Source organism: Sceloporus undulatus, chromosome 4, assembly GCF_019175285.1.
Source record: "Sceloporus undulatus isolate JIND9_A2432 ecotype Alabama chromosome 4, SceUnd_v1.1, whole genome shotgun sequence".
Taxonomy (NCBI): Eukaryota; Metazoa; Chordata; class Lepidosauria; order Squamata; family Phrynosomatidae; genus Sceloporus; species Sceloporus undulatus.
Window position 1 is genome coordinate 17425470 of NC_056525.1, and position 10878 is coordinate 17436347.

Sequence of the window (10878 nt, forward strand, 5' to 3'; positions counted from 1 at the left end):
CGACTAGGGAGAGGAGCCTATATGCATGACCATCAGAGAATACGATCTTTGTCCTACACTTGAGACACTTCCTGAAGAATGTCTCCAGGGCCACAGGCCCTTGTATAGATGAGCTGAAGATGAATGATGAATGATGAATCTGATAAATGCCAAATGCTGAGATTTCCTGAGGCCTTCCACAATGGTGGACAAAAAAGAACTGGGTTTTAGCAGGACCACAAAGCCTATAAGCATGCAGGGGCAGGGTTACCACCAAAATGCAGCTCTAAGACCTTTCAAATATCTCACTGCAGGTACAGAATGACCCATATGTACAAGTCATGGAAGCCACAAAGAAGATTGCAATTGCCTAATTGCATCCTAAAATAAATCTAAAATAAAATCCATCCTAAAATAAATCTGACAGTGTTAAAGGTATCACAAGATTTTTTTTGCTTGATCTTTGAAAATTTGAAATGTTATATACTCCACCTTATGAGGTTAATGGAATAAAGAGAATATGTATAGTAAAATTAGCCACATAGTATTACATGAGAAATAGTGAATAGGACTGAATAATATCCCTTAACATTAATAGTTCAACCAACTGTTTCCATCAATCATCTGTGAGAGATAGCATCAGTACTTAGAATATGAATCAATCACAAGCTGCTAGTATTACTATTGATAAGACGAAATATGAACACATGCTTTGACCTCTGTTCTCCCATTTTCTTCTAAGCAAAATGCCACAACTTTCTGTTAAATATTTAAATAGGAAGAGAATGACAATGTTACCTTCTCTATCTGCTGTCTTGGAGAAACAGAGGAGATTGCCATTTGGGGCATTCCAGTTGTAAAGCCTGCATGAGCAGCCTTCCTGGCATTTTTCATTTTGTAAAAGAAGTGGTTACATTTTGAAATTAAGTTTTCATTCATATAGGTGTGCAAGGAAGAATAAGCAGAATCTCTCTTCTCCTTCTGTTCAATAGGAAGAGGAAGGTTTTTACTTAAGCAACACCAGGTCAGTTGTGGCTCAGCATTTAGAGTTGGGAAGGATACATCCATGCTTGGGACTTTTGAGTTTCCTGCATGAGAACTTAACTGAGGCAAGGTATGGACTTCTTTGTGTTGAGAGCAGAACACATGGCAATAAAACATATTAGAGGAATGGCAAAGGCATCTAGGCTTATCCATGGTACAGGTAGGCAGGTCCTGAAATCTTTGAAAAGGGTTAATATCCGATTGCCATTCCTTGATCTTCTCATCATTATTTCCACAGAAAAGTGTACTTTCAACCAATGATGAAACTGATATCACTGAAGTGTTCCCTGAGTGTATGAACTGTAGGGCTGAACTCTGCCCAGTAATGTCTGAAGATATGAAAAAACCTCCTGTATACATAGTTGTAAAGCATATTTTCTTCCCTGGAATATGTGATGTACAAACAATTGTGTTCACATTATTTTCCTGTGCCAACATCTGAACATCCAAATTATTTCTATTACTGGCTTCTTTCCATACATCTTTTATCTTCTCCTTCTGCCTGAACCTTTGAACATGATATTTTCTGTTTACTGTGGTTGTAATGCTGGTTGTTTCTAGGATAGCAGGTGAGCACAAAAATACATCTGTAGAACTGGAGCAAAGTGACTTGTTGCTACTAGCAGGAAATGAAATGTTGGTCACATTCTCAGGATCTCCAGCAAGAATCAGTGGCAATCCTGTAGTCTTCCCGTGTTGTGAGTAGTTTAGGATATACTTTGGCAGAAAGTCATTTTTCTTTAAATGGGGATTTACATGATCAAATATCAGATGCTGAGCAGGGATGGGTGCTCGTGCCACATCTCCATTCTTTGATGATGTTTCTGTCCCAGTTATTACAGGATGTGGCTGGTTTTTCAGCTTTTGTGAAGCATACAAACCACAAGTGTGTCCCTTTTTCCCCTCAGTCTCAAACTGTTCAAGTACATTTGTTGTATCAGTAAGATTAGCAACATAATTAGAGGTCATTATTGGACACTGAATTGACTCTTCACATTCCATGTTGCTACTATCTGATGTATTAAATCCTACCAATGATTCCTGCTTTTCTTCTTTAACTGAGTGTCTTATTGATTCTGAAGTAACTACATCAATAGGTTTGCAATGGTCTAGCAATTCCACAGTTCTCTCCACTGAGCTACTGGGACCATAATTGGATGTTAACATACTTTTTTTCCTTTTCAGTTTATCGACCTTTAGCTTTTTTCTCTCTGAGAGTAACTTTGGAAGTTCCTGAACTGCTTCACTATTGTTGCACTGTTTGGGCAATAAGCCCCCCTGTGCAAGTTGAAAGCTTTCTTTCCCAATGGTATCTTCTTTAGCAACTGAACTATCATCATGTCCCAGCACACATTTAACAAACTCCCCTTGGGCACATGTGTCCTCTAAGCCACTATCCTGCAGGCTACCAATGTTTAAGGAGTTACCGTTCTCTTGGTCTGTGGTCTGCTGAAGCTGGAAACTCAATTCACAACCAGTACTTAAGGGAAAGACCTTACTGTTGCCAACTGGGTCTTGTTTTGAAACACACAATTCTTTGCACCTATTTTCAACAAATATTTTAGTCAACTCACTTTGTTCACAATTACTGACTGAGTATGATGTTGCCATAAATTCTGCAAAGCTGCCTAAACTCTCCTCTGAGGAAGCACAGGTGTGTGATGGGGGACTAGAAATGGAACAGCCTTCCAACTCTTCAGTATTTATTTTTGCAGAAGTGGTCCCTGGGGATGAATCCAACTCCTCTGTACTGAGTTTTGTAGAAATGGTCACTGGGGATGAAACCAAATTTCCAGTTCTAAAGCTTTTGCCATTTCTCTGAATTCCATTATGATTAGCTATATCCTTAGTACCAAACTGGAAGCTTGAAATATCAGTTATCTTGTTTTCATTTGGTTTCTTGGTGGCTTGGTTACTTTTCATTTTCTGATAGATTTTCTTAAACGTTTCATTTCCATAGACCTGCCATTTTTCCTGAGTGAACATTTTCATTTTTCTTTGATTCGGTTTCTTATATTTTGTGTTTGTTCCTTCTACTCCAAGTCCAGACTTTTTAGTTCCTTTCATCTCTTCCAAAGAGGGTGAGGATTCACTCATGTTACTTGGTGGCAAATCATCTACTGCTGCCTGTCTGACAAGTGCTCGAGGCTGACTGTTAGGAAAACCTGCCATACTTGCAGAAATTTTTTTGCTAGGCAACAAAGTAGCACTTGTGTCTGGTGGCATTCTGGCAAAAGAAGGTACTTTTAAACTATCCACTTGGTCTTGAATTCTCCTTGTATTCTCAATAAAAGGCAGGGAGTTGCTTCTGGTAACAGGAACACAATCTATTGTTGTTGAGAACTGAGTGGGGACTGAGTGAAAAAACAATGGCTTGGATTTTTCCACAGCTGTGAAGATAGACTTGGCTGTGCACTGAGAAAGAGTCTTCTTCTTGTTTAAGTCAAGAGGACGTATGTCAAAATGGAAAGAGTTTTTGTATGTATAAGGCATTGGCAAATCAATGCTGCCCTGCTTAGATAGAACTGTTTTCCTGGGCCTAACATTGTCCAACTGGGTATCATCCACTACAGTTTTATTATGAGAAATTAGCTTTGAGATATGCTCTTCCAACTTCCTTTTTTCTAATGTTAAACCTCCTGTTGCTTTCTCAGCAGAATCTACTTTTGACATATTTTCTGTGGTACACCTGAGACTGGTAATGGCTGCATCGCTTTCTGACTCAATGCTGCGTTCACAAAGACTCTGCAGAGGGCTGGGGGACAACATCTGCTGCTCCACACTATCAGAGCGAGACAGATAACCCGAGTCAGTACTTTCACATTTCTTCAGCTTGTAATCTGGAGATCTGCTGTCCCATGGCTTCTCTGAATACGTGGCATGCTGTCTCTGTAGCTGGCTGTGTTTACTTACAGCTTGATTCCTTTGCTCCTGGAGCCTTCTTTTCTGGAGTGGTGGTGTTGTATCTTTCATGGCTTCTTTCTCAAGGACACTCTGATATACTCCTCCATGACAGGAATTGTTCACTGCCATCCACTGACTTTCAGATACAAGGAATAAACCATTAATTGCTTGTGATGCAGTAGTAAGAGGATCTTTCTCACTGGTTACTGTAGAAGTGGAGTCTGAAGCAGTATGTATAATTACTGCTCCTGTGTTGCCACAATTTCTATCAGTTGCTTTTGTTTTCTGGGGGGATCCAGTGCTCTCAGTCACCTTCTCATTCTCTCCTAATGGACTACTGCTGTCTAACTCCGAGGGCAATCTGGCATTGTTGACATGTGTTTGAGTTCTCCTGTGTTTATAAAGATTGCTCTGAGTTTTAAATGCAATGCCACATGTTGTACATGGAAAAGGCCTCTCACCTGTGTGTGAGCGCACATGTTTCTCAAGAACACTTGGCTTCAGGCAATCACGCCCACAGTGTTTACAGAGGTACTTCCCAGCATTTTTGCATTTCCCTGGGCTTCCAAGTGGTGGACATGGAGAATAATTTTGTGGCAAAACTGATAAGCCATTAACTACTTTTATTATTCCGGCTTGCTTTTGAATACCTGTCTGAAGATGATCTGTTCCTCCTGAATGTAAAAGCGGGTTTAGAATTAAAGGTATATTACTGCTGTCTAAAGTGAGGCTGGTTTGGTTTGTGAGTAGCTCATGGCTTGGCTGAAGGCATTCTGACTGGATGGGTTGATAAAGTGGTATTGTAACAGCTTTTAAGTATACAGTTTGAGAAAGTGCCTGCTCAGGCTGGAAAATTACTGGACTAATTGACAGATTTGGTGTTGCTGGTATGGCTTGAAAGCAAGAGGCAGGCTGAACTGATTGTTCATTTAGTGAAGTGGGGGGACAAGAAAGTCTCTGTCCCTCCATTTCTTTTATGTTCTCCAATACGTTGTAGGTAGTTATCTGTGGGGAAAATACAGGGAAACAGTTATACAGTATTTGAATTTAACACCCTTTCCCATTTTCGAAACAAATAAGCACTATAATTATGGAGGTTGGCTGCATGGTTATCCACAAACATATGTAAGTATTATAACGTAATTAAATTATGACAATTTCTAAGAGCTTTTCTTTTGAAAGGCATCAAAAGCACACAAATCATGCTGGTCACATAATGATTAGAACACTTTAATGAACAATCCTAGACTACTAATAACTGCAGGTTACCTTAAACATGTTTCATATTTTCTATATTATTTGTATTTTGACATCACACTGAGGTCTCCCTTGTGGAAGAAAACAGGGCTAGAAATGTCATAAATAGGTAATTCTAGCTACGTGCTCTTCAGAGCAGCTTCTCCTCTGAAAAGAAGAACCATGGTTACTTGACTTCCACTTACATGTTGTAAAATCAGAAACATGTCAGGCTAAAACAGAGGCATCTAAAGGTTATAGTTACACTGTGAATTTATCTACTTATTCAATATGCAGTCAATATAATGCTGATCCATTTTTACAAGTCAAAATATATTTCATATGCCTTTTTGGACTAAAAATATGAACATCTACATGAATATCTACATGATTCCAAGACTGTTAAATAAAAAAGTTAATTTATGTGCCTTGTTAACATTGGCTATCTGATTATTTGTAAAACACACACACACAGAGTGTTAGCCCTCCGTATTTGCAGGTTTGATTATTTCTAGGTCCTCCAGCATGATTCTATGATTCGTCTCCCAAAGTTCATGCTGGAGGACCCAGAAATTCCTAGAGATAATACTTCTCTGGGCATCTGTAGGTCCTCCAGAGCAATTCTGTGGTCAACCTCCATCAGATGCTGACCATAGAGTTGACCTGTATGACCTAGAATTTCCTAGAAAGGTGTTCTCTCAGGTAAAAAAAAATACTTTGGCCATATGACAAGGATGGCCAACAATCAAGGTCTGGGAGGGCCATACTCTTTCCCTTTTTACCCATTTGTTATAGCAGGGAGAAGCTCCACTGATGTCAACATTACCTGCTAGAGTACAGCAGTGTTGTAAAGATACCAGAGAAAATGTGTGTGGATCCTTTTAGAAAGCATGATACAAATACCTGCCACTGCAGAATCATTAATTCTCTCCCCATCCTGCCGCTGAATAGACCTCAGTTGCAAATAGAAACTGATTAGATTGAATCACATTTATTAGCAGTTTGGAAATATACCATGGGGCAAACATAAAATCATTTACTGCTGAATAATAGTGCACATTATGAATAATATGTTTAGGACAGGGGCCTCAATAAGATCTGGCAAGCTGTTTTGTATCCATGTTGGCATTCCACCATACTCATGCATCCCTGTAATTCATCAAAAACCATTAAAGCACATAGTGAGTAAAGTATGTGTAAATAAAGGGGAAATAATTGTGTTCCTATTAACAGATGCCATCACTATATGAAAAAATCAAGACATTTCCCTGTGGTTTCACCCCACCCAAAGACCAGCATTAACCCAAGATCATGGGTTCACAGTTTTACGTAGGAGGTTTTCAGTAAATGCCAAACTAAATGGTGACATGGGTGGCATGAAGCAGCTGAACTTTTAGTAGTTCAGCATTCTGAACAAACAAACCTGATTTTATCTTGATTTGTGGCATTTGGTGTTTTTAAATATTTCAGTCTGAATCTGATGCTGTGTTTGTTTTGAAGACTCTTTTACAGGACAGACATCATTTTCTTTTACATACCAACTGTGGTCTGAACTATCACTTCAGCAGAATGAGACTGTACAGTGCACTGTACAACTTCAAAACGTGTATGGGACATTCTATTCTTAAATGGTCCCTTCGATGATAACAACAACAACAACAACAACCCCAGTAGGTAAACAAACTAGATTCTCAGGGAGACATGTTCCTTCCTATTACAATCATTTCCTCTTTGTATGGGCTTCCTTATATAGAGAAATATTTTTTAAAAGTCATGTTTGCTAGTAATTTGAAGTGGTACAAGTGATGAATCATATAACCAGGATGTTTAAGCAAACCTTCCAGATATAGAGGCAGTGTGCTTCATTAATGAGTATCAGCTGCAGAGGGAGCCAGCAATTACTCTGCTTCTGGGCTTCATAGAAGTGTCTGTGGTCTACTGTAGGAAATACAGCACAAGATGGACCTTTGGTTTAACCAAGCATGCTTTTCCTGTGTCCTTAAATATGGCCAGTCCAAAATCAGTAAAGAGGACTCTCTTGCACACAGAGCTGAAGCACTGTAACATTAGTTGGTTTGAAACATGATGAATAATCCCTGGGGGGGAAGGAACTAAATGTCGGAGCTGAATCTCAAAGATAAAAACCTGTTTTCAATGTAACTAAGACAAAGTTTTGGTTTTGACAAAATCAAGTATTACACTTGGCCACCATGATATTTTCCCCATTCCTTTGCTTTTTATTTTAATATGAACCTCGTAGTAGGAGTGGGGAGACCTAAGGATTGTCAGATTTACTTTAAAAACAACAACATTTCTTTAACAGCTAAAGCAAATGATATCATGCTTTTTGCTTCCAAAAAGAGGAGTCACTCAAAGCAATGTACAAAATGTAAAACAACAACAACAACCCCCACACCCAACAAACATTAAAGTATATTTACGAAACTAATTATAAAAGTGTCCATTGCTGCCCTCCCAAACATATAATTTTCTAAATGTCCTGCCCAGACTTCACCATCAGCCACATTTTCTCGACTGGTGAGAAGTGAACTTCAAAACATCTGGAGGGTACATTAAGAAAGGTGGGTCTATTAAATCTAGTCATAGTAGGCCCCTTCACAAAACAGACAAGACAAACTAGACAGTTCTGCTTTGGTAGACTGAAATCTGGCCAAGTGGCAAAGGACACCAACGCCCCAAGGCATCCTAGTCTAGTCTAACCCAGGCATGAGTTGCCAGGACATCAGACTCTTTTATAAAGAGGCAGGTACCACCAATGACACAGTAGAATACAGGGAACCCTTTATTAGATGTTGGAACTTCAGCATCTTCCACCATCAATATTGGGGGTCCCACAGGGCTCTGTCCTGGGCCCAGTGCTATTCAACATCTTTATCAATGACTTGGATGACAGAATTGGGAGCATACTTATCAAATTTGCAGATGACACCAAACTAGGGGGAGTAGCAAATACCCCAGAGGACAGGATCAAGATTCAAAATGACCTAATAGAAAGCTGGGCCAAAGCTAACAAAATGAAATTCAACACGGAGAAATGTAAGGTACTGCACTTAGGGTGGAAAAATGAAATGCACAGATATAGGATGAGGGACACCTGGCTGAATGAAACTACGTTTGAAAGGGATCTTGGAGTCCAAGTAGACCACAAGTTGAACATGAGTCAACAGTGTGATGTGGCAGCTAAAAAGGCCAATGCAATTTTAGGCTGCATCAATAAAAGTATAGTGTCTAGATCAAGAGAAGTAATAGTGCCACTCTATTCTGCTTTGGTCAGGCCCCACCTGGAATATTGTGTCCAGTTCTGGGCACCACAATTTAAAAAGAATGTGGAGAAACTGAAGTGTAGTGGAGTCTCCTTCCTTGGAGGTCTTTAAACAGAGGCTAGATGGCCATCTGTTGGGGATGCTTTGATTTGGATTTCCTGCATGGCAGGGGGTTGGACTGGATGGCCCTTGTGGTCTCTTCCAACTCTATGATTCTATGATTCTATGAAATCAGATTCCTTTTTTACATCTCACAGTCAATGGGCATAAAATTCACCTCATAATATTACATACCAACATTTTAACAGAGACTAAGTCAAGCACTCCAGGGAAAGAATGTTAAGGCTATGAATTCCATTGGGAGAAGGATCCAGTAGCATGCAGGAATGTGTATTCAGTTTACAGAATTCAAGTTTCATTTTAGTACTTCAACCATATATTTCTTGTAACACAAAAGAAACAGAAAAGCCCATTTCAAAAAATACATTGTTCTCTCCACTTTTCACAATGGCAACTTTAATTATGTCCAGGCAAATGATTTGAGAATTGCGGTTCCCAGACATAAGAAGGCTAATCCAAATATATATATACCTTCGGAAAGGGCTAATTAACTGCAGAGAAAGGGAACTGATTAATATTAACTTTTGCATTATTTACTAACTTCCAGATGTTAAAACCAGACCTTAGTGGTTAACTTTCCTCATTTCCTGTGAGGGAGCATTCTTAAATGCATTAAAAATCAAAGTGGGGTGTTTTTCAAAGTCTATTGGTTAAGTTGAATATATTTTATTCTTTATTCTAAAATGCACTTCTTGTTCTAGACTATTCTTTATTATAAAAGGCACTTTCTTTATTCCAAGATGTCTCAGCTATACAGAATTAATATGTTCCTTCACCAGGGCTAGAAAAAAACCCAATAAAAAACAGGTTGGGGGATTTAAATCAATTTTTTGCATTAAATATTTAATCAAAACATTTGAATCCTGCTTACCATATTAATACTGTAAAACTTTATTTTATGTATTAGAAAGCTTGATCAACATAGAGTTATTTATTTATTTATTTATTGTATCAATCAATCTTTATTTTGGTCATTGACCAATATAAAATAAAATAAATAAATAGAGTAAAATAATGAAATTAAAATGTGGACTAAATAGGTAAAATAAGTGAAATGGATAAAATAATAAGTAAAATACAATTGTTGATACAAAATCAGAGATGATCTCTTCCATCTGACATCGGATGTTACCAACCAGCTGTTGACGTTGTTTACACATAATGTAACAAAACTTTGCTACCTTTGGTATTACAGTTTAGTTCTTACTGTCCGACAAATAGTGTAAATAAAACACATCAGTGTGGCCAGAAAAATTGGTTACAAGAGGGGTAATCAGCTGGTGACAAATATCCTCATAAAACTGACAATACAAAAGAACATGGGCTGTGGTTTCAATAGCACCAGTTTCAAAGGCCATAGTCAGAAGTCATGAGGAATTTTCCTAATTTCCCTTCCAGCACTGCTGTTGGAAGAGCATGGAATCGAGCTAATGACAAGGTTCTCCTGAATTTGGGTCTCTCTCTCTGGCTTTGCTTTGCGAACAAAGATTCAGGAAGATTCATCCCGCACTTTGTACAAGCGCGTTGGTGACTAAAAAGGCCAATTCGGGATAAACAGGTCCGGTTGCAGAAAGCACAGAAGAAAGTCTCCTTGGGTGACGTTTCCAGGTTGCGGTTCTTTCTGCGTTGTCATTTCTCTTCGAGGCTTGTTCGGCGTGAGCTTTCGAAGAATGCTGCATTGTCATGGATAGTGCGTCTCCATGCCTCCCGATGCGAGGCCAGGGAGGACCATTGTTGGTGATCTATCTGGCCAAGTCTGAGATGTTGTTTCAGGGAGTCCTTGTATCTCTTCTTTGGGGCGCCCCTCTTACGCTGACCCGTGGCGAGTTCACCGTAGAATACTATTTTGGGGAGGCGATGGTCCTTCATCCTAGAAACGTATCCTGCCCAGCGCAGCTGTGTCCTCAATAGCATGGCCTCAATGCTGGTGATCCCAGCTTGCTCAAGGACAGCAAGATTCGTCACATAGTCAGTCCAGTGTATATTTAGAATTGTGCGTAAACAGCACTGATGAAAGCGTTCAAGGAGTCGTAAGTGTTAATAATAATAATAATAATAATAATATGTTTTATTTATAAACCGCTATTCCAAATAGATCATAGCGGTGTACAAGAAAATTATATAACAGTACAAGAAAAATCTACAATTAAGATACACTGTATCTTCAGGCCAGCCCCTGATGACGCTGGGCCGGCCTGCTCTCTCCCTCAACGGCCGAAAGATGACAGTTATGGAGGGAGGGCACTCTGTCTTCAGGCCAGCCCCTGATGACGCTGGGCCGGCCTGCTCTCTCCCTCAACGGCCGAAAGAT

General features: G+C 39.3%; 1 protein-coding gene across 2 annotated transcripts in view; it reads right to left on the reverse strand.

The window, feature by feature from the left end:
• The window catches only part of ZNF831 (zinc finger protein 831), a 69005-nt gene that overhangs the window by 16410 nt on the left and 41717 nt on the right, over positions 1-10878 (reverse strand). For both annotated transcript variants that reach the window (XM_042464124.1, XM_042464123.1), the window contains exon 2: positions 778-4932. In XM_042464124.1, the coding sequence (XP_042320058.1) occupies positions 778-4896 (4119 nt within the window). In that variant the 5' untranslated portion in view covers positions 4897-4932. The remainder of the gene's footprint in view (positions 1-777; positions 4933-10878) is intronic.